The 24632-nt window shown below is 41.6% G+C and overlaps 1 protein-coding gene across 1 annotated transcript in view; it reads left to right on the forward strand.

Moving 5' to 3' along the window:
- Positions 1-24632, forward strand: part of SWAP70 (switching B cell complex subunit SWAP70) — a 44173-nt gene continuing 19541 nt past the window's right edge. The window contains exons 1-4 of the mRNA XM_074841904.1: positions 1-166; positions 7897-8037; positions 13554-13727; positions 23976-24203. Of these exons, the coding sequence (XP_074698005.1) occupies positions 68-166; positions 7897-8037; positions 13554-13727; positions 23976-24203 (642 nt within the window). The 5' untranslated portion in view covers positions 1-67. The remainder of the gene's footprint in view (positions 167-7896; positions 8038-13553; positions 13728-23975; positions 24204-24632) is intronic.

Raw genomic sequence — 24632 nt, forward strand, 5'->3', positions numbered from 1 at the left:
GCGGGGCCGGGCGAGGCGAAGGCAGAGCGGCGGCGGGAGCGGGGCAGCGGGAGCCGGCGCGCCGGCCATGGTGGGCCTCAAGGAGGAGCTGCTGAAGTCCATCTGGCACGCCTTCACCGCCCTCGACCTCGACCGCAGCGGGAAGGTCTCCAAGTCCCAGCTCAAGGCAAGCGGGGCGGCCCGGCCGCGGGCGGCGAGCGCGGGGGCCGCGGGGCCGGGGCCCGATGGCGGTGTGAGGGGCTGCCGCCATGGGGGTGAGAGGGCGTGACGCGGGCCTGGGCTGCCCCACCGGCCGCCTCCACAGTGGACGTGGCGGTGCTGGGCCTGGGGCCCGTCTGAGGTGGTCACACGCGGGGCTGGGTGAGAGGACACGGCAGCCCGTTTTTGAAGCTTGCCTGGGGGGCTGTGGATTGCATCTTCTCCGTTGAGGCTGTCGTTTGTGAGGCGGCACCGCCGGTCGCTGTGGCTCCGGGATGCTCTGTCCCACAAGAGGCTTGCGTGGGCCCTTCCTCACACTCAAGGAGGCTTATTTTCATTGTGCCCAGGCAAGCGCTTTGTCCTCCCCAAGATGTCAATGCACAAACTCTTGTGCTTCTGGTCCGCTTTCAACTGCGTGTCCTTGGTACCCTTTCTGGCCAAAATCTTTTGTGGGATAGCCACAAGGTCCCATCTATAGGGGTTGGCTGTATCCAAGTGAAATTCATAGCTTGCCAAGGGGAGAGCGAGGTTCCACAGTGCTCTCTTATTTGGATATAAACAGGAGAATTAGTCAAGAGGCTCCAACTGTGCCATTCTTTCCTTAGCTTATATGCTCAAGTAATGTTTGTGCTCTTAAAAGAGCTCTCGGGCAGCTTGCTGAATCTGATCCCATCTTGGCCCTGCTTTATGGGGCTGTCTTGGCCCGGGAATAATAGCAGGAATCTGGTTAAATAAATATTTTGAATAACAACGCAACACCTGTTGACATGCGAGACTGTGGGTCCTTGTGCTGGAGCTGTGTTGGCTGCAACAATTAGCCGAAGGTTGCATCCTTTGTGGGATTAACTCCCGACTGAGAGTGGTCGTGCTGTGGGCGGTATTTTCAAGCGTAGTCAGTAGCTAATGAACTTTGTTTTCAGCATTATGTAATAAACGTCCACAAGGCACCCGTTCCTCTTCTCCTTTTCTTTGCTCGGGGCGATCGGGCTGTGAGATACAGCCTAACTCTGCCAGAGGTGACTGGGGGGCAGGAGTCAGGTGAGAGGCCAGACCTGACTGCAAGCTCAAGCTGAAAACGTGTGCAGGTCCCAGGTCTTTTACAGGTGGTGGCATGGAAGTGAGTATTTGTGTTGCAGTGTTGCAGGACTAACTACAGTAGGTTGCAGAGAGGTATTTTTTAATTGTCCTGCTTTTTAAAGGAATCTCGTTTTCCTGTCACGCCACCACACCCTGTGTACGCTGCCCTGATTTCTGTGCTCAGTGCAGTCACCCAGGAGGTGTGTCCGCAGCACGGGTTGGCATGCTGGTCGGTGAAGAAGCTGTCATAGTCACACAGGTGCTGGGGTCAATTAAATGGCTAAAGAAGCAGCCAGGATGCTGGTGGCTGTGTACGACTTGCTCTGATGGAGAAAGGTAAAAGAATAAAAAGGAGAGGGGAAATTAAACTTGTCTCCTCATTACCTATCAAACATCTTCCTAAACAGCTTTGATGTTTCATGCTGTCTATCTGTGACAGAGAAGGGATAAAAATAAAGTGGGACTTTGTGGGTCTGTGCAGTTCTGTCTGTGATACAAAGACTCCTGAGGGAAGTGTCAACTGTGGGATTTGGGAATGCAGAAACAAGTCTGAAATGAAGGTTGCTGCCTTCTACTGTAGCCACCAAGAATTAGTTTTCAGGAGACATGAGGAAGGGTAGAGAGTGTTCTTCCATAGGCCTTTGTGTGGCAAATGATGAATGTGGTGTCAAACTGATAGTCCTACTAGGGAGGAAAGGTGTATGTTATGGCAGCAGCCCCACATTGATACAGTGGAAGGGGTTGGCAGGACAGCAAACCGGAAGTTCCTGTCTGATTGATTTAGGGCTATGTTGTACTAAGAAAGTATTTCACAGGAAAGTGTTTCTCATCTGCATTACCATGAGGAAGATACAGCACCCCTATAAAATAGAGAGACAAGGCTTGGAGATAAACACAGTAGTAGAGATCTGTTGTATTAGAAGAATATGTTTAATAATTTAGTGAAACTCCTATTACAAAATGGTAAAAATCTGTTTGCTTTCTGAGAACAGCATGCCATGTTGTAACTTGCTGAACTCTTCCCTCCTCAATAAGAAAATCTACTGATAATGGATCTTTGAGTTGTACAATCCACTATAAGGTATGGCTGTCATGTCTTAAGTATAACATGTTGGTTGCTAGGGAGTGATTTCTAGTTTCTATACCGAGAAGGGATCTTTGAGCCTTCCATACAAATAAATAATTTTAATTACAGAATCACAGAATCATCTAGGCTGGAAAAGACCTTGAAGATTATCTAATCCAACCATTAACCTAACACTGACTGTTCTCAACTACATGAATAAAACTACACAAATTAAATACTATGAGAAAAATTAATGTGTGTTATGTAGCTAAGGCCCTACTCTGAAGCGTTTGCATCACACATTGTTTTTACTATGTCTAGAGCAAAGGGATGGATGTGAGTGAATTGGGTCTGTTTCATAGTCTAGAGAAACAACAAATGCTTGGAAGAAGAAGTAGAGCTTCCCTGGAATGGTAAGGATTTCATGACATGTCTTTTATCCATTTGTGTCTTTGGTATATGGTCTGAGCTGCTGGGAGAAGAGACAGTCAAGTCAGTCCTCTGTGTAATTTTGAGTATTACCTTCTTCCAGTATGCACTGATTTTTTTTTTTTTTTGTTTGTCTAATCAGTAATCTTCAGAAGTTCTACTGCTATGCTGGCTGCAGATCTTACCCTTTTTTCTACATAAGCAGAAACATTTGTGTATTCTGTTCTTAAATTACACCTTTAAATATGGACACAACCATTATTTTGTCAGTGTGTTTCAGCACTTTAAAACACTGATACAGCAAAGCTAAAGGATAAGTTTTGTGTATGTGGTTATAGTTGCTGTTGTAGTTCAAACTCAAGCTACATGCAAATATTTGCTTTCCTATATTTAAATCCAGTTTCATTTTTCTTGCTATCTGCAATTTTAAAATTGACTTACTTTAAAAGTTTCTGTAACGCACCAACATTCAATCTGCTTTTCATCCAGATCTTGAAACACTGTGGTTTTAAATGTAGTTACACTTAGCAGCCAGCAATACTCCTTGTAGTATGTGTGTATGATTGAATCCTGGAAGGAATGCATACCAACTAGTTTTCACACTCTCTCTGGAAGCTCTTCCTTACATTGCGTTGTAACTTGTCTCTGCTTAGGCAGTGGGGTTATTTGGCTGTTCTTGTTTTGTTCTGTGTGCTGTCACTGGGGTGGATTTTCAAAGTCTTGTGTTCCTGGTGTGATATCTGCAGGACATGGATGGTGAGCACCTCGTGAAAATATGGTCTCATGCAGGCCCATAATATGTGCCTGACCAAAGTTACTAGACAGGCTTAGAAAATTTAAACTTGTCTTTAATTGTATCTAGGATGTTACAGGATTGTTATACCTCTTATCTTTGTTTTGCCTTTTTACTAAATGGGAAGTCAGCGGCCAGTGGGAAGAGGAAGAATGGTGTAATCAGGGGCAAGAGGGACGGTCCAAATGGAGAGGAAGACCTCGAACAATGTAGCAAGACACTGGAAAGGTTGAGACCCTGTGACGAGTGGGCAGGACCCCAGCTGGACAATTGACTTTGTACAACATTGAAGGATGGTAGGAAATTAGTCATTATGACTCACTATGAGAGAGTTGTACTCTGACGTTATTAATGCGGCTCAGAAGCGTTTGTATTAGGGTAGCCATGAGGAATCGTGTCTGCAAGGTGTGAGGGGAGGGATGCCCCTCTTCCAGAAGAGCTAGCAAAGCAAGGCAGCTTGTAGACTGAAAGGGAAGGCGTTAGGAAACGATGAGGCCTTGATACTGTGCTTGAGAGGAGCAGCTGCCAGTAGATCAGCAGCCCGCTTAACCTTTGTCCTTGAGGTTTTGTCAACTGGTTTCAAGGAAGATTTAGAAGAAAGGCACAGTAGATGGAGGATGTTTACTGGGAGCTCTTCCTAAGGGCCAGGAGCCGCAGGGCAGAAAGGCACAGATGCAGGCTGGCACCAGTGCGTGATTGGGGGCCAAAAGGGATGTGATGATAATGAAAGCAAGAGGAAGGGTGAGGTGGTCGAAAATGGTGACAAGGGGTCTGTGAATGCCCAAGGGAGAAGCGAGCAAATGAAGGAACGGAGAGATGATGTGGGTGAAGGGTGCTAGTGTCAGGAACCTGAGCTCGTGGAGGCTGGGCTTGAATACGCTCATTTGACTGGGAAAGAGGTTGCTGCACTAACCCGATGTTAAGTAATGGGACTCTGAATGGAGCGTTTGGTACCTGAGTGGATAAGGAAGCTGTACCTTGAAGATGCTGTGATGCAAGAAGCTGTATGCTTAGACCTACCCTGGTTGAAAAGACCTTGTGCCTGTGACAAGTGGCATATACGATGCTGGTTTCCACACTGGTCAAAAAAGGAAAAGGGAACGTACTTGTGAGTAGCCTTATTTTGGCTGGCTAGCTGCTGACATGGATGTCAGGGAGAGATGAGCCAAGAATGTCTTGGAGTGAATTCACGTGAAGGCACTGAATGGAGCTGTCGAGATCTGCAATGCCAACATTTTAGAATCTTAAAAAGAGATGGGGGAAGGAGAAGACCCCCCTGAAAAATGGAAAAGAAGAAGAAAAAAGTACTGAAGAAACTGACAATAGCTGCTGTAGGATTAGTCTGCCCTGTTAATACTTCTACTATGATCTGGGCCAAATTTTTGTTGTTGAGCAGTAAGTAGTCTAGCAGATCTTCCTTTCCCCTTTAGAAACTCAGATCACTTCTATGGTCAAGATTAAATGGAACTACTCAGATGGTAATGATTCAACACGTGTTTAAAGTTTTGGAAGATCAGTGTTTTGGAAAATGGGAGCTCAAAGGGGAGCAGCTGTGACAGAGTAGAGCTGGGCTGGAGATGTGCACTCCAGTTAAAGCAGCATGAGACTGGCCATAAATAAAGTAAATCTAAAGTCTGTAATGACCTTTGGTGTTCAGCTTGCTTGTTTCATCTAGTTATTTATATTTAGAGCAGAACACCCTCAGTATTCCCTGGGCACCACTAGGTATCCTTCTTAAGAAACTTTTCATTGAAAATGGAAAAATTTTGCCAAGAGTACACTGGTTTTGCGGACCCTTTGCAGGCTGCTTGCACTGTCTCATGGACTACAGTTTGGGGACCACTGCTGTACCCATTTGCTGCAGCACAGAGATGAGTCTTTGGGCTGGGGTAGGAGTTGGCTCTGGCATGAGGGTAGATTGTTAAATGTGGCATACAGAGCATAGTAAGTGCTGAAAGAAAAAGCTGCCTAGCAACCCTGTGGGCATGGGGGAAATAATCCTTACTGGTGCAAAACTTCCTCATGGTTGACGGGAGCTTCTGCAAGGCAAGGTGATTTTTCATACTCCAATTAACTCAGATTTTTTTTTTTTAAAATTTTAAAATGGATCATTAAAATAGACTATATCATGGTTCAGATAATGTGATTTCAGAGAACAAAACAAAATGAGACCTCGGTGCAGAATTTTTCAGGCTTACCCTGCAACTGAAGAATTCAGCTGGCGCTTGGCCGTGTTAGAGAATGGCAGGCTTTGGCAGGCATGGAGGAATTTCCTGAGTTATGAAAAGAGAGCACTGGGCACAGGAGAGATCGCAGATAAGGCAGATCTTAGAAAATGATTGAAAGTGGAATTCTTTCCTGGTAAATTGGTTGCTTGATGCGGAAAACCACCTAGGTTTCTGACAACCGAAGCGCAGTAAGAAGGCCAAAAAAGGGAGGAGAGAAACATGTAGAAAAGACATGATGAGAAAGTGTTTTATTGAGGCTTTTAAGTTATTTTGGTAATAAGCTTAAATCAGTTACGCTTTTAGAATGTTTTTATTAGCTGAGTATTTTTTTAGATATGGTATTAGCAACACAGTCCGGTTGGAAAACTGACATCATCATTATCTCTCAGAAATTCAAGAATCTCTCAGTCTCCTATGAATAACAGCAGAACCCTTAAATAGAAGGGGAAACACGCACGATAGTACGTTTTTTTTCCCCCATATGTAAATCACATGGACTCAAATACTTGATTTGATGTGGTTATTAAAAATAAGGATGGGTTGAAGGGATTAAATATACTGTTGATGGAAGGTGGTGTGAAATGTGATAACTTCTAAATACTATTTTGCCACTTTGGGAAATACAGCTTTTGTTGTAATATGGCTGATGCTACTGTTTTTCTGTTTTTAAACTTTTGCACTTGGTTAGTTGCAGTGGCTTAATGTTTCTTGTTTTGCAGCCACCCCATCTCTACTGCTTTATGTCTACTCACCTAAATATAAATTTTCTGCACAACTTTTTACTGCTTTCTTTTTGCATCATTTGAGTCAATTTTGTTTAATTTTATGCTCCATAGTAAAAGAGTAAAACATATGCCAAAATTCAGTTGCAGTCTGTGCTATCTAGTTGTTGAATTTTTTTTTAAAAAAATACCTCTAGCAGCATGCCTTTTCTAAAGATGCAGTTTGTTTTACTTCTGCCTAATTTTGTTTTACCTGTGTTTTTTGGCTTTGGTTCTTAGTTGCATCTTTTCAATGCAGACCATTCCTGGGCATGTGAAGTTAAATCCTTAACCCAGTTTCTGATATGATTTTCAGGGGTGTAACCTCTGCATCATGCCAAGGGGAGAGCACTCCTGAGTGACAGTGTGTTTAAGACCCAGTGGGCAGCATGTTGCTTGACTGACTTGACTTGAGACAGTGTGAACAATGAAAGGGATGATGCGTTGCCTTTCTTAGGAAAGTGCTGGTGGCACAGGAGTCATTGCTACCCAGGCTCTGCCTTCCTGCTGTTGATACTGAGGCGTGCATTTGTGCATGCAAAACTCCACCTAAGTTGAAGAACTTGAGATGCGTTGGCTACCAGTTAGTTTTCAATAATTCGGTACTTCCTTAAAACTAATCAAGTGTGTAACCTCTTCTTGAAGGTCATTTCTCAAGAACAGACCTGAGTGCTGGTGGGTGTTAAGCTCTTGATATAATTCATGCAAATACCTTTTTAAAATAAAAATTTGAGAAGCATGCCTAAACCCTTCCCCTTTCTGTAACGTTGCTTTTCCTTTGTCAACTGAAACATGGGGTGAATGTTGAGAAGCAACCCAAATCAAGCAAATGAGAGAAATCTGTAGTTAATGCTTTAATTTGAGCGGTCATTTCTTTGTAAACTAAAGGTATGGATTGAGTTGTTTTCTTTATTACTTGTTTTCACTAGATAGTAAATATTCATCATTTCAAAGGCTAGGTGTTTGTGGTAGTTTTCCATAGCTGTCTAATTTCACTCTGTAAATACTCTTTGGTGTTTCTGTATGCCTCTCCTGGCTTTCAAATGCATTAAGTGTTTGTGTACAAAGGGTAGCTTCCCTAGCTTGTGCTTGTACTTTTGTAGGAATGGACCTATCTGTGATTGCATTGCTTATGTAAACATGAAACCGGCTGAAGCTGTTGAATCCCTGGAGTCAACTTTTTTAGTTACGTTTTGTTTTTTGACAAAAATCCACAGGGCAAGACTTGTGCTGACATGAAAGTGTCACTTTGTGCGTGGTTTTGTGAATCACAGGTCTGCTCTGGAGGGAATGCAGCATGGTTAAGGCCGACAGCAGGGTCACTGATTTTTCTTCTGTCCTTAGGTCCTTTCTCACAACTTGTGTACAGTGTTAAATGTTCCCCACGATCCAGTGGCCTTGGAAGAGCACTTTAGGGATGATGATGAAGGACCAGTTTCCAATCAGGGTTACATGCCTTATCTAAACAAATTCATCTTGGAAAAGGTAAGTTTTGTATTCTTGTGTTTTGTTTTTCCCTTTATCAGGTTTTGTATTTGTGTCTTTGCTGTACTTCCTTGCAGAAGGAAGCATGCTTGGTGTGAAGAGACTCTGGTTGTGAGTGTGCCTTTGTGGGGTTGTGATGGGGCGGGTACTTTGGAGCGCCTGTGCCTTAAAATGGAAGGGTGCACTGTTCTCTACTTCTTTTTTCTCTCCTTGGTTTCTATTTCCTGATACATCTGGTCATTGTCTAAGCTGTGTTAATGCAGAACGATGTTCGTATTAATAAAACACCTCAGCTGAATTTATTTGAAAGTGTCTTGGAGCTGTAGATTGGCCTGCTTTATACTACAGTTATAACAGAATATTGTCATAGACTCCTTTGCAAACAGGAAGGGCAAAAATGTCTTATGTGTATTCACAAGGTATTTTAATAAATAGATCCCTTCAAAAAGTTACAGTGGGTGACATTAGGGAGTGTTGTTAAGTTTCATCTTGCAAGTTCTTTCCTTTCATGTCTAAGCACTCTTCAGCCTTCTGTTGTGCCTTGTTTTTGGGGAAGCTCTGGAAAGCCAGCAGGGTTTCCCCTTAACTCTCCATCTTGTTCTAAGATAGGTAGTCACTGGGTTTGAAAGTGGGAAAAAAAAAAAAGACAAACTCTCTTCCCTCTTTTTTTTTTTTTTTTTTTTGGGACTACTTCTGTTGAGATACTGGTCCAGACAGTAAAAACCAGTCCATGGGATAGTGCAAACATACTGGCTTCAATACCTCTGATTTCTAGTACACTTGGGGGCTGACCCCAGATACCCTCAAATTTTGATGTCATGGCTGCAGAGATGTGTAGATTCTTGCTTTCTTTTATAATGTTATGAAGTCCTGAACTGACATGCTGCTAAAAAGTCCAATGCAGCAATTGCAGATTATGCAGACTCCTTAGATGATTTTATTGCTTTTTGCTGCTGCTTTAATCTACATTTAATACTGATGGCAAATGTGATACATATAATGCAGTCTGACAGCTTGGAAGCTGACTAAATGCTTGTAAACAGTTTTGTTATATACTATTAAAAATTAGTGAAATTCTTTAGACAGAAAGCTATCTTTGTGGACTGGAAAAATCTTGGTTGTGACATCTCATCTTTTAGAGATGACTTTACATCAGTGCCAAAGGGCAACACGCAGTGCGATGAAGTCACTGGTTCATAGCATGTCTCCTTTGTTTAAAACAAAAAAGCAAAAAAAGCAAACAAGAAACCCGTTCTCTTTTCATTCTTCCAAGGTGTAATCTGTTTTTTTAGATGGGGTGCTTGTAGAACAACTGCTATTAATTTATGCCAGTAAGTAAAGCTACTAAAGAAGGACTGGTGCTTTATACCCCCAAATACAGAGGAAGTTCTCTCAGTTGCCAGTCATACATCTTCTGGTGAATTAATTCATTTGAGCAAGAGCCACCTGACCTGTTCAAGAGAGTTTTTTTGGATATCAAGATATTTTGCTTTAAAACATTAGTAACATATTTAAGGAAGGCATGCTTAGGTTTCTTTTAAAACAAGTATGTAACTGTGACTTGCAATTTTATTGAGAGCAGCTTGTAACATTTTGAAATAATTTCTGTTGTACTCTTAAATGCAGTTGTAGTTTTTTATATTTTTTAGTGCTGACTTATCCTGTGTTACCCTGCAATAAAGCCTCTTTGTATAGAACCAAGGAAGAAAGGCACAAGTCAGTAGTTTAATGAGACAAACTGATGGCATCTGATTTCCTTTATCCAAATAGGGAATTTGAATAAATAGTTTGAATAATTAACATTGTCTAATTGATGATTTCCAGTATTGTGCTACTTGTTACTTAGCAGATTGATGTACCGGATTTTCTTGCATCTGAAACAAAATCTGTTCTTGTTCTGTAAGTGAGGGAGCTGTTGCTTGCCAGTATATTGTCTTCATAATTTGTTTTACTTGCTTTTATAACAATATTTTAGCATGTGCCATTATTTACAATGTATGTCTTTTAATACCGATTGTAAATGTTTCTTTTTCAATGATGGTGATGGTGGTATTTTACAACATGCCTTATTTATGGCAGGGAAGAGTCATAATGGGGGGAGACAAAGAAGAACCTTGTTCTAAACCTCAGGTTATCTCATCTTCCTGACAATTTAGTGAATGCTAGTTACACCACCAATGCTTGTTATATTTTTGGAACTGATCTGATCACTGGTACTTAAGCCAAATATTGTCTGTATTCTCTTATGTTTTAGTTATTTAGTTGCATATTAATAGAAATTAAAGATCTAGAAAATTTTATGGGTTTTGCTACGTTTTTCTTTCGATTATTTTGTGAAGCTTCTTAGAAAGGGGAGGTGGGTGTCTTCTGTCGATTGTGTTTTTATCTCTGAGTTTAAGCAGTTTTAAGGTTGGAGGGGTTGGTTCATCTGCATGTTTCATCATTCAAACAGATTCACAAAAAAAAGTGGTAGTTGCTGTAGAGTTAATAGTGTGGGGTACTGTAGAAGCTTCCAAATGAAACAGTGACTTCAAATAATTTGGACAAATTATGAAATACAGTTAAAAGCATGTACTAGTGCACGAGAAAAATATCTGTACAAGCATTTGTTCATTAATTAAGCAATGGAATTGTGTGATGTTGACACAGGTTGCAAGCAGAATGAGTATTCTAGCAAGAAAAAAAAGAAATTTTGGTTTCTCAGAGTGTTTTAAATTTCTTTTTAGTTTCACATCAAGATGACTTCAGTGTAGGATTCAGAATAGAGGTTCACTATAATTAAAGATGTTTGGGGGAATTCTCTTTAAATTTAAATACCAGGATAGTCTTTGACCAAGTCTGTTTTTATAAATATGTGTTTTGTTCATGTCATGAAAAAGCAATGTGTATATGGATTTCTGACTGGGGTTTTTTTTTGCCATCAGTTCATCCTGTTTGAAAAGTTTCTACTTTTACAATTTCTTAACTAAGTTAGAAGTACTTTTGCAAATAAGTTCAAGTATAACTTTAGAAACTGTTCAGACACTTTTCATTTTTGAAACTATGCTTAGAAATGATCTGTCATAAAACCAGAGAGATTATTCATTCACAGTGATTATTATGTAGCTACCTATAGTGGAGTGTTGCCAGTCAAGGAAGCCAAAGTAGCCCAGCCAAGACTTTCATAGTATGGAGTTAGCTCTAAAGTAATTTGGGTTTAGTTGTGGGATTTTCACCTTTCTTACCCTCCTACCTCATGCAAATGTACTTGTAGAACATAGGTACCAGGAATAGTTGGCATTGTTACATGAAATTGCCAAGGAAAATTATTCTTCTTTAAAGAGAAATAGTTAGTTCCATCCCCAACTCCCAATATCTCCAGAAAAACAATTCTGTGATTATATCCTTTATTTAACAGCCAGCCTGATCATTTAGAAAAGAATCACAGATGTGAATCAAGAGTTATTTTGGAGAGCTGGGGCTTGTGTGCTTATCTGATTATTGTTCCTGAATAATTCCTAATGAGTGTCTCTGCTCTGGATGACACATGGGCCCCATGAAGACCGTTTCAGAATCAAGTCTGGTTTCTGAGAAGAGGACTTACAGATCTAAAGGGGGACTGCTGGCACAGTGCAACCTAGTCCCCTGCAGCAACATGGTCCTGAAACCTCCTGCTTGGCTGCTGCCTAATCCTGATGGTAGTAGCATGCTGCTGGTGACTTGGGTTTTGATGCGACTTTGAGGCGCACGCAGTCTGACTTTGCTATGTGAGCAGAAGCCACACACTTTCCTTTACCCCAGACAGGGCCCGTGCCTGTCTCTACTGATCTCCCTGTGGTCCTTGACTGCTGCTGTGCTTTAAAACATGAGCTGCTGGTAGAGCAACCCACCTTATTTATAGTGCTTAGAGCACTTGCCAGGCAGTGGCTGTAGGAAAGGAGATTTCCCACCCTGTTGGCATCTTCCTCAGGAGTAGCATAACTACTAGGACATCTTCAAGGTGGAACTGCTCATCATCTGGGTAGGTGAAGCTGTTTTAGAAAAGAAGTCAAGCTTCATTGGGCAGAGTGGGGAGGATAGACAGGAAGAAGCACAGGCAGAAGTAGCCATGGGATGAGGTGCTGGCAAATTGAAGGAAGGACAAGTACAGCTGACTTCTAGTCCTTCTTCCAAAGCGTGTTCGTTCACTTAGCTGGTGTTTCATTTAAGATCCATGTTTCTTGTTCAAACGACCAGGATGCTGAGGTTGTGGCTGTGGCAGCTATATCTCCCACAGCTTCCAGCTTCTTCAAAGGACAGCTGTAGCCTGTAGCTGTCCTCTTGTATTGTCACTTACATTGGTGGTCTGCTCTGCAAGCATGCAAAGTCTATGGCTTTCTTTCATGGTCTCATTTTTAGTCCTGACAACTGTACTGTAAAGTGCTTCTTGGCATAGGGTTGGTTTCCTGTTTACTTCTGTGTTGTTTTTTTTTTCTTTTTTTCTCCACCCACATCAGTTCATCCACTTCCTTAGTCTGTCTTTGACTTAGCCACTGTGGCTCACCCTCCACTATATTTGACCACTTAGCAGACTGGATAGGAAATCATAGCGTTTGCAGTAGCGTCCTTGAAGCATCTAAGATGGATGGTTTGGCCTATCATAAGAAAATGTCACTGAAATTATGGGTGTCATTACCACAAGAGGTACAAGAACCTGTTTCTTAGACATGCTTTCCAAAATCTCAAGGGATTTACGTTATAGTGTGGAACATGCCTTTATCAGTTACATGTTGGCAAAGATATTGCTAAACATGTAGGGAGATAAATAGATTTAATCTCAAATTTAAATGAGGGTTTAAAAAGAAAACAGAGGAAATAAATTTTGCATGTGTAAGTAATTCACAGATGGTACAGTTGCTAGGTATGATAAAGGATAACAAAAGGGAATTTTATCAGTAAGGTGAAGATTTGCAAGGGTGAAAAAAATGAAAGGTTCTAAGTGGATTAGCATTCAATAAAAAAAATATTACATGTTTATGAATATCCTATGAGAGTTATGTTTGAGTGACATGAAATGAAGAAACATGCTAGAGGTCTTTCCCAGCTATTGTTCCAATATTACTTTTAACATATCCACATGTAGTTTTGGCTATATTGGTTTCCAAATTTGCTATATAAAATCTCAGCAACTTGGTGCAATAGAAGGGCAGTTGGAACTAAGACAGTTATGAAGATGGTTTGAAAGCTAAAGCTAATGTACTAGAGGAAATGCAGAATGCAGTGTAGCCTCCTTCACATGAAGTCAGGGTGTTATTAACTCAACCAAGAATTGGAAGTTGGATGTAGATTTTGCTGGAAGAAATTCCTTAGTTGACCCCATGCAGGAAATCAGACTAGGCTGCTACAGTGCTTTTTTTGGGCCTTGACATTTCTTGCAAACTAGTATTTTCTTGGTGCTTTTTGTATGACTTAGCCTGTTAAAGTTTGTCTAGAGTCTGTTACTCTGTGTCATTTGTGCATATTAATTTTTTTTTTGTTGTTCTATTTCTTCATTTTAGGTTCAAGGAAACTTTGACAAAGTTGAATTCAACAGGATGTGCTGGACTCTCTGTGCTAAAAAGAACCTCTCTAAAAGTCCTTTGCTGATTAGTGATGAAGATGCATTTAAAGTGTGGGTTATTTTCAACTTCTTATCAGAGGACAAATACCCTTTAATCATTGTACCTGAAGAGGTAAGAAACAAGAACTTAAGCTGCTTAACACCAGTTTGCTTAATGTCCCAGTTGAACTATATTAATGTTTGCTACCCTCTAGAGATTTGAGAGAAAATAATTGTTTAATATAAAACTGCTATTCCCCTCTTGTAATGATGTAAGGCCTCGGGTGCTTTCCTCTGTCTTCAAGGGTGCATATGTGGGGATTCCCACAGGATACTTCAGATGTTGATGGCTGTGTGTGTCTTGTCATTTAAGCAGCCTGGACTAAATGGGACATGTGCTTGCCCTCCAGTAAATAGCTTATTTTGCTTTTTGTGAGACTGAGCGGGGCTGGGGAGACTAGCACCAGTACTCAGAGCTGTTGAGGTTCTTGCTTTGCTCATGAGTAGTGCATTTATGTGATCTTTAATCACTTTAGTAATGCTTGCTTATGCGATTAAAATTTTGTACGCTACATCAGTGTGATTCTGAAAAAAAATTCTCCTCTCTGCTCTGTGTTACTGTGACTTGCAAGATGAGTCTTCAGTCTCATGTCACCCTCCTGATGAAAAGCAGAAGTGGGAACTTTTCTGATGATATCTGTTTCTGATCAAAAGCAGACACCACCTGAACACTCTTGTGTGAAATGGTTGAAGGAATAATACCAGCAAGATCTGTTTATACTTTTAAGTTCATGAACAAGTATGGGCAACGCTCAAATAGGTGTTTTAACCCTAAAGCAAGATTTTGGTATCTCCACTATTCTCCCCTTAGGGAGGGGCGAGGGAAGAAGCAGAAAGATCAGAACTGCAGGCATAAATAACATCTTGCAAAACTGTATACAGAAATCCCAGGTTTGCAGTTCAGCACTGGAGTACTGATTAATAAATATTGGCAACTTGTTGAACAGTCAGGGATCAGAAGAGTCTGATTTACGTGCCACTGCGACATAACTGTTGGACTCCAAGTGTTGTGCCAAACCATAAAGTACAGATAACTCCCCTGTCAAAATAAACTGTTTGGTTTTGCCTTATTACTCACTTTATAGCAGGAAACTTTCACTCTGTACAATGTTTCTGTTTTTGCCAGACTGGTGATGACCGGGCCCTACCTGGGATACTGTATTCCCATGAGAAATGAGACGGTCTTCTTGCTTGCTTTTCTGTTTTGTCTATCAGTTCTGAGAGATGGGGATTATGGTTATACAAGCTAAGACAGCTCCTTTATTAATGGTGCCAGATTTGGTGTTGGTAGAAGGTCACTAATAAATATCAAAACTGGGACTTAAATCCACATCTCTTGTTTGTCATTGTGTTCCCCACTGCACCCCCTGGCTTACCTGAGGGTAGATATTTCACAGCTCCTTATTTGTTGGCTGGTTAAAAGCTTCAGACCTCCCAGCTCTGGGGCGTCGACGTGGCTCGCTTGCCCCCGCTCCGCCAAGCAAGCCCCCAGATTCGTGCTGCCTTCTGTAGCTGATGCTGGGTAATGGCAATGTGTGTGTTTGTTGCAGATGGGCTGCAGGGTGGGCTCCGAGCCCAAAAAAGCTTTTCCAGGTTTCATAGCTGCTGTTGTTTGCTTTCCTTCCCATCCTTAATGTCTGGGGTTAACCTGTATTGGTCTTCTACTTGGATTATTTTTTGAATTCCTAGGGTGGATCTGTGTCTGCATCTCCTTGATTATGACAAGATTTAAATTGTGCAATACTGTTTAAAGAAAGCTTATGGAGCCTGACAAAGAAAGGCTTCTCTGTTCTCACCATATACAATGCCTGTATTCACTCTAACCTTTTGCCTTAGACCACACAGGTAATGTAATCAGCTGGTGGAGGAACCCTGTCTGTTGAACGCACTCCTTTCTGGTTTGCACTGACCCTCCTCCTGTTCTCTGTACTTCTGGAAAATTCCACATTTACTCATTTACGCTTTTACACAAAATTTCAAAAGTAAAGATGCAAAGTCTCAGTTTTGTTCAGTTTTGCTTTTTCTCTGTGCGACCTTTGGTATTTGCCTTTTAAGTTCTTATGTCTGGCGTTTTTTAATGTTAAATCTAAACTCCAGATTTGCAAAGCATTTTTTTGTACAAACTTGTGGTTGTTGTCTTAGTGCTGAGAAGTAACTCTTTTCACAGAATCACAGAATCATCTAGGTTGGAAAAGACCTTGAAGATCATCTAGTCCAACCATTGACCTAACACTGACAGTTCCCAACTACACCATATCCCTAAGCGCTAAGTAAACTTTACAACACCTCCAGGGATGGGGACTCCACCACCTCCCTGGGCAGCCCATTCCAATGCCTAACTACCCGTTCTGTAAAGAAATGTTTCCTAATATCCAGTCTAAACCTTCCCCGGTGCAACTTGAGGCCATTACCTCTTGTCCTGTCACTTGTCACTTGGCTAAAGAGACTCATCCCCCCTCTCTTCACCCTCCTTTCAGGGAGTTGTAGAGGGCGATGAGGTCTCCCCTCAGCCTCCTCTTCTCCAGACTAAACAACCCCAGTTCCCTCAGCCGCTCCTCCTATGACATGTGCTCCAGACCCTTCACCAGTTTCGTTGCCCTTCTTTGGACACACTCAAGTGATTCAATGTCCTTTTTGTAGTGAGGATAGTATTCAAGTAGTTTTTGATAGTATTCAAAATGATACTGGTACCTAGTAAAGGTATTTTTCTTTCCATTTAATTTTTATGCCTCTTGAGTTCATAATAAAGCTTGATTAGGTATTTAGTCTTTACCAGTTTATATTGCATCCTTTCATTTAATTACAAAATGGCTTGCATGTCATGTGTAAAGTAAGGGGATTTTTGCGAAGTGAAGAACAGAGGAGAGGGTGATGGAAGCATCACTGTTCTGTGATGTTTATGTTTTGGTGAGAGCAGTGTAAACCTCTCATGGGTGACTATAGCTTCCCAGTCAGGGAGCAAGCTTTTCTTCCCTCCCTGTTAGTTGGTGTTATTGCTGGCTGAAAATATTGCAACATACAACTTACTGCAGATTCTGGCGTGGAGTCCTTTGTGTGGGATCCAGCTGTTTCCCTTCCTCCCTCCCTTCTGCCTTGGAGGCTTTTAGGTGTCAGAGATTTTGTTTCCCCTTTTTATAAGTGACTAGGAAACTTGCCTCATACTTGCAGGTTGGAAAGTGATCTCTTCAAGATTTTTGCATCCCATCTTGTGGATAGGAAGATAGAGAGAACTTCTTAGGTCTCCTGTGAATGTGTTGATACAACTTCATATGGCTATGAGGATGCCTTATCTCTCACCTCCCTGGAGGAGCTGCTCTTTGAGATCTGTTTGGGAGTCAGATTTTCCTTTTTTTTTTTTTTTTTTTTTAAAATGAGATAAGTGATTTCTGTACTCACTTGAACAATTTCATATCTGGAAAACTCTCCTGCTTGGGTGCAGTTTCTTTGCACTACACTGAATAGAGATTGAGGCTGCTGTTCCTTCTTGCCCATGTTGTGTACTTTTGCACTGTTGCTGCTGTGCTAGGCCTTTCATATTAGACAACTAATTGTGGTGGGGCTGTTACCCCATCTGCAAAGTGTTAAGTGTTGATTCCCTGCCCAGGTGTTGAAGTAGCAGCAAATTGGGAACAGCTGCAGCTCAACTGGGGAAGGGAAAACAGGCTACTTTGGAAGAGTTTTAGAGGCACAGACTGAGGAAAGCGGTTGCAAAGAGGGAATTTGGAAGCAGTGGAGAGGACACAAGGGACAGAACTTGCTTGTTTAGCAGAGGCCAGACTGAAAGGCAGAGGCAGTGTCTGGCCTGAGCTCCTCACCTGCCCTGGAAGGAGATGTGGCAGCCCTGCGTTTGAGAGAGATCAGGTTAGTAAAATCCAGCATGGGGAAGGGTTTGGGTTGGGGTGTGCAGTTTTGGGATGTGACTTCAAGCTTCAGAGGATCCTTCTATGTTATGGGGAGAAGTCAGGTCACAGCGAGACAGGAGCTGGTGGCTATGCAGGGCACTGGGCTCACCTGGTAATGGCCTTGGGCTCCAGTGTTGCTTCTGCTGGCTACTGGTGGGCAGCTGAGAGGAGTTAGGAGACTTGGAAATGAACAGACATCCACGAATGTCTAGTTTGCAAAGGTGCTCATGTCCCAGGGAAATGCAAAATGATCAAATCTGAAACCCCCCTTTCAAGGGAGAAGCCTTGGTATGCACCAAGTAAAACACTTCTGTGAACTGCGTAAATGTGGTATTTCAAAGAGATACAGATGGACTGGAGGAAAACAGTGCTTTATTTTGTGTGCTCTAGTTAAAATTAGACCTGGTGGACAGCTTTCAGAATTAATACAATTCTTGGCTAACAACAGAACTGCCTCCTGGTGCAGTGAGCAGAGCTTTACCAAGCAGCTATACCGCTAGCACTCCTGGAAAGCAAGGGGCTGGGTGGGAGCTCCTTCCCCTCCCCACAGCCGGTCTTTTCCACTAGATGATCTGAGACGCAGACATCTAAGTGTGTGTCTCCTTCAGCTCTCGCAGGCGTTACCTCTTCCATGAGAAGGATAAAATAAAGGGAAGAAAGGTGGCGAGAACTGTAGCTATAAGAGGAGAAATATTTCTAGTCTCTCATGATCTTTCCTTACAACTCACCTCTTAGTTGTTGCAGACTCATCTGTGTGCCTTGGTATTGTTTAACCAGATATTTTCTACTTTATAAAAAGGTTTTCAGACACTTCCCCTTTCTTATTTCTGGCCATGTGACTGCAGCCTTGGGAATGCTTTATCACCTGAAAGCTGTGGTATGTGGTTAGCTGTGTTTCTGGGCCATCCTTAATGGTGAAACTTGCAGATATGTATACTGCAAGCTGCATGGTCTTTGTGTGTTGTAATCTAGTGTTCACATTACTTGTTTTAAATAAGCCAAACATATTTGCTGTCTTTGCTTTTTAAGCAGAACTTCTCAAGGAAAGATTTGTACAGTCATTTTTCCCTTGTCCCTCTAGCCTTTAACTGTGTTAACATGTGGCATTTCTAATCCTCCTAGTTAGGACGACCCTAGTTGGAGTCCAAACCTTGTATGGCTTTCTGTGCATTTGAAAATGAGGTGGTGTTTTTTAGACTGAGGATGTGAAAGTCTGAAGCTGTCCAGTGGAGATTCTTCTGGAGGCATTTCTTGCAGAAAGGTGTTGGGTGTTTTTTTTTTTTTTGTGATGTTTGCTTCCTTGTTCTGCATTCTAGTATCAGAAACTGATACAGTGAAGGAAATACTGGGAATTGAACCTTGGCCATTCAGAAATAAAATCAAAACTGATACTACAATGAAAGCTGCTTGTGGGGTTTTGATTGATGCATGATCTCTACAAGTTGATGATGGTTAAAAAGATTTTTAGTCATTTTGACTTGCATCAGTTCTTCCCATTTCACTATTCTTTTCCTGATTGCTGTAAAAAATAAAACAGTTTTCAGCTTATGCAGCAGGCTGTCCTTGGGGTTTCCATGTTACACTGTTTTTTGAGTTGACCGCTATTATACTACTTAATGCTAATTAAAAAAAAGAAAGAAGATAATGGCTTACACTGGATAATGAGCACAGCTCTGCTGGTGGAAAAGAAGAAACAAGTATTTGTCTTTTAAAAGTAAGTGATGTTGCGATAGGATGAAAAAAAGGAATTGATGGTGTCTTTGAAAGGGGGATATGACTGTTTTCATGTCTCTTGCCCAGTACCATATGCTTCCACAGAATTTTGTATAATGTGAATAGACTTTTTAGATCTGCTCTGTTAATATTACAAATCTTATTTGAACAGTATGAAAAGTGGCCATGTCTGCTGTGCTCTGCTGGACGTGAAGGCCTCCTTGACATTATTTTTCATCCTCTAAGAGACCCACTTGTACATCAGAAAAATATGTGAAACATCTACAGTGCTTCATTCCCCGTGGAGGATAGTGCCAGGAATACCTGGAAAAGAAAACCAAATAGGTATCGAAACATGGTAAAAGAAAGTGCCCTCTGAAAGAAGATACCAAACAGGCTGCATAGCTCGTGTTAAAGAGCCTCTGTTCTTTATATTATTTTTGCTTTCTCTTGGCAAGATTCTGGCTGAAAAGTTTCAGTTGATTTGGGACGGAAGCTGTTTTTCATACTGTGGAGCCAGTTGGTCCCTACTGGCATATGTAGCATTAGCAATCCCCCTGTGTTTTTACGTTACCTTACGGAAAGTAAGGTCCAGTCAGAATAGCAGCAAACATTGCCTCATGTTTGCTTTTTGACCCTCTACTTTTTAACCACAAGAATAGGTCATGTTTGAGCCAGTAAGACTTAATTTGTCAGTTATTTGCTGAGTTGACATGTCTCTCTGTGGAGGAGGGGAAACGTTTGCTCTCAGAGGTTCCTCATTTGAGCACATAATGAGTGGTCTCTTACTTGCTTCCACACTGATGCAACTTATTTCTTTGTATTTACCTCACACTGTTTCATATTCATACCCCACCACAACACTCACTGTTGCTATTGAGCAGATACATTAGATAAAATTTTTCTGGGGACTTTGGTTAGCCAGGCACTTATCTGAATGCAAGATAAAGCTTGATTTTTTTTTTTTAATTTATTTTTATTTTTTTTAGTTTAGAAATTAAATTATAATATGTACAGGTCCATTTTCAGTTAAGAAGAGTTAATGTATTATTAAAATAATGAGATTTTTATGCACTTTAATGGTATTATAGGATATTTGTGGTCATGTTAGTGACTTGTAGATGGGGGGGTTTAGCAGAGTTAAATGTTTAAATCTGTTCTAATAATCAAAATAAGGGAAAATAGGGGACAAAGGACATTAAGGAAATGATATGTTGACTTATTTTTAGTGCATTATCTGATAATGTGTACTAGCCAAGAGTTTTGCTTTGCTTCTTTTCCAGACCATTGGTTTGATACACATTTTGTTCATATGGTTTGAGCAAAAATGTGGAAAAAAATCTATTCAGGTATGATTTTGTCTGTGTGTGTCCCTTTGCAAGTGAGTCCTAGTACTTTGAGATAATTAACCAAAGGAATTTGAGAGCTGCATGCCTCAAGCAGTGTAATAGGTTGTGAAATCTTAGCACAATACGTTTTAAAATTAAAGTTCATTAAGTTTTAATGATTTTTTTTTTTTAATTACCATCTAGCAATTTGGCAGGTATATTATCTACCTAATTAAGCCTCAGTAATTACAGCTTTCCTTTCAGAACTGATGCTGCTCAGAGGGACTGAGCTGTGTCGCAGAATGTGTTTAGAACATGGGGTAAAAGGTTACTCCTGCATTGATGCTAGAGCTTGTTTCAGCTCATCAAATCCAGGTTTTAGGAGGTTTGTTTTGCAACAAGTTTGTAGTGCTACTGTTCTTGCATGCTGTGAAGGGCTTTTTTGAATTGTTTTTTTTTTTTTTCTATAAAACTTGTCTGAAGTAGGAAGTAAGCTGCTTCCTGCCTTTAACTGAATGCTGAGGATTTATGGTAGTTGATGCTCAGAAGCCTTGGATTAGTTTTTTAACTTAAGGATTTTGGAGAGTGAAAATCAGCAAAGCGTGTATTAAAGATTTTTAAAGGAATTAGTTACTGAATTTTGCAGAAATCTGATAAAAGTTATATGTTGGCAGCTTGGGAGGGCATGCTAAACTTTTCTTCCTCTCATGTGACTGTATTAACTTAAGTGATTCAGAGCTGTGCGTGGCACCACCGCAAAGCACAGTTTTATGACGTGTTCTGGTGAAGAGCATGAAGGTGAGCAGTGGTGAACTTGGCAGGGCAAAGCCCTGGCAACTGCAGCAGCAGGTGCCTGAGCTGCTCTCCACTGGCTCGCAGGCGGGGTGCAGGTGTGCCCGCCCGGGGGGTGTTTGCCTCACATGGCCGGTGGGCACAGCACAGAGCCCAAAGTCGTCTTTTGCCGATTACCATAAACCTTGTGCCCTGTGTTAGTTGCACTTGTCTGCAATTTGAATGCCACTTTTCCAGAGCCCTCTGTTCAGATCCTATCTTTGCTAGTAAGAATTGCATGAGGAGCTAAAAATACTTAAATGCCTTACTTGGTGAAGCTGAAATGAAAATCAATGCTGTCTACAACTTCTGTACCCCTCCCCCCGCCCGGAGGCGTATTCTGTGCCTGGCTAGCCCATCTTGTCTTAAGACAGTTTTTCTGAGGAGGATATGCAGCCATATTTCAGAGGGGTAGGTGCTTCCTGCTCATTCAAGGGAGTGGGAACTTTACTCTAGACAGTGCAGCAGCTTTTGGTAGCTCCTCCATTTTGGTCTAGTATTGGTCCATGTGCTACTAGAGTAGGGGCTGTGAGACTGAGAGCAGTTACTGAGCTGGAATAGTAAGCAAAGTCCACCCGTTTGGTAATTTACTGCTTCGCCAGATGAGTGTGCTCTGCTACATGCTTGTGTGTTTCTTGGTCATAGATGTGAGAGAAAGAAAGGGATTTGCCTGTACCGGTTGCAAGAGAGAGAAGCAGCAGCCACAAAATTAGCATGTACGCTGCATCAAAACCTTGAGGCCTGGGAGTCTTGTGGTGAAATGTGTGGGGGAAAAACACTTCTTTATTTCTTTGTACTCCCAAATTTTTTACATAGAGACTGCTGGGTGCTCAAAGGCCTATTAGACCAGCTGAAAAGGGAGTCAGAGCTGTAGCTGAAAAGTTAATTTATTCTGTGGTGAAACATCCCTTGGCTCTCTCAGCTGGAGTTTTTCGTACCTGTAGGAGAAATCACATTGTGTTTTCAAGCAGAGGTGAGCCAGCATTGGTGATTAGAAAAATGAAGTCCTGGAAAGCATTTGGTTTCCACCACTTTTCAATGAGTCATGTTCATGCTGTACACCTTAGTCATTTTTGATAATGGGATTTAGACTCCTGAGTCACTTAGTGTTTCCAAAACCACACCTAAAATAGGTTAAACTGAAAGTGGAGCAGGCTGTCCGGAAGGACTGACCTTCAGCAAAGCAGCACTTAGGAAATCCATGTTATTTCCATGTGCACAGAGAGTACCTGAAAGGATCATGGTGCTTTCCCTCCCCACCTCCACAGGGCAGCCTGCATTTCCCGGCCCATCGCATCCCGCACGCTGGTAGAGAAGCAGGGCAGCCAAGAGGAGCCCTGGCCTGCAGCTTGGTGGACCAACCTGCCAGCAAGTAGTTCTGTGCTGGCCTTGCAGTGGCTGGAGAGAAAGGCCAGCCCTTGGGGGAGCTGGTGCTGCCCTGTCCCTGCGGCAGGCTGCTGTGGGGTTACTGAGCACTCTCTGCCCAGGCTCCATCCTTAGGGAGGGTGCAGGCGGCTTTACGAAGGCCGTCAGGTTCCCTACAGAGATGGTGAGGATGCAGTGAGCCATTACCCGAAACAGCAGAGGGCCACATTAGCTTGGTCTGTCTTCAAAACTGGGTTAAACGCTGTAATTGGTACCCTGTGACTTCAGTCATAGAAACTTAGAAGCCTGGCTTTTACTTTGCTGTGTCTTTGTAGGGAGGCTTTCACCAATTATTTTGTATAAATTGCCATTAAAAGCATTTTACATGTGCTCAAAGCTGTAGATGGGCTTAGTTTAAAATACTGTTGGTTAAAGAGTGAACAGTGATGAGTTTGAAAACAACAGCAAAAAACAGACTAAAGAAGAAACCCAGTCTTCTTTCCTCTTTTTCATTCTTGTGTTTATTTTGACTATTAGTGTTATTACCCTGTGTATGATAATGCTTACAGAATGATGAAAGATTAAAGGAAAAGGAGAGTTTATTTTGGAAACAATAAAAGCAGATGTGAAAAGTGTGTTCTCTTACTCCTCTTGATACATCTGCCAAGACTGTCCAGTGATGGAGTGCTTGAGAGCTGGAGAAGAGGCGTCAGGTGAAGATTAAGATATGTGATTGTACCTTGGTCGTTTTTCATTTCACTGCTTGTCCAAGATGCCATATTTTCTTACTTTTTCTAATTTGTTTGCTTTTTATCTTACAAGAACACTTTTTGAAACTTCTTGCTTTCTCACACTTCAGTCGTCACAGTTTGGAAGCTGTTGCAGGGAAGGTCCCATGTGTTCTGTAGGAATCTGAAATATTAAAAGAGGCTGTCAGGTTAAATTCTTTGCTTCTTTACTTACGAAGAGAGTAGCTGTGGGATGGGCTTGGCAGTCAAAAGTTCAACTGAGACAGGAGCCTAAAATCTTTGCTGATTAAACCACCTACATTTAGAGGCCTACATAGGAATGTAGGAATCTAGCTGTAATGATGGTCTCTAGAGAAGCTTAGTTTACAGCTCTGAAACACTTGATTTCCATGTCTGCTGAAAATGATTAATTTCTGCTTGTATTTCTGTACAGATTGAATATTTACTTAAAAAACTCACTGAAGCAATGGGAGCAGGCTGGCAGCAAGAGCAGTTTGACCATTATAAGATTGCTCTCAACACCAGTCGAGAAGGTCTTTCTGCATGGGAGCTGATTGATCTCATCGGAAGCGGACAGTTCAGTAAAGGGATGGACCGACAGACGGTGTCCATGGCAATCAATGAAGTCTTTAATGAGCTCATCTTAGATGTACTCAAACAGGTGAGAACCACAGAGAACTAATGTTTTAAAATAGAACACCTCATTGCATAATTAGAAAATGTTCAACTTTTACTGAAATTTCTTTACTTAACGGCTAATGAGCAGGTGGCAATTAGGTAAATAAAGGTTTAATATGAGCTTATTTTTATAAAAGAGAAATTGTGTTGCTGTTCAGATTGTTGTAGTCGCAGTATTATGAATGAGTTGCTTGATGGAAGTTTGTTTATAGAAGCGTGCGCTGATGTGAAACAGCATTTTCATGCTAGTATCGACTGCTTGTTAGCTGATAGAATAGCTGCAACACGCTGTCAGTTCTTCAACTGCCGACAACTCTTCAATCCTTGAAAATGCTTTCTTCTAGTTTCAGTCACATTGTAGTAAATACAAGTTGTGCTGATGATAACCTCTGTATTCAAACGAGGGGGTCTG

Source organism: Strix aluco, chromosome 16 (assembly GCF_031877795.1).
Source record: "Strix aluco isolate bStrAlu1 chromosome 16, bStrAlu1.hap1, whole genome shotgun sequence".
Classification (NCBI taxonomy): Eukaryota; Metazoa; Chordata; class Aves; order Strigiformes; family Strigidae; genus Strix; species Strix aluco.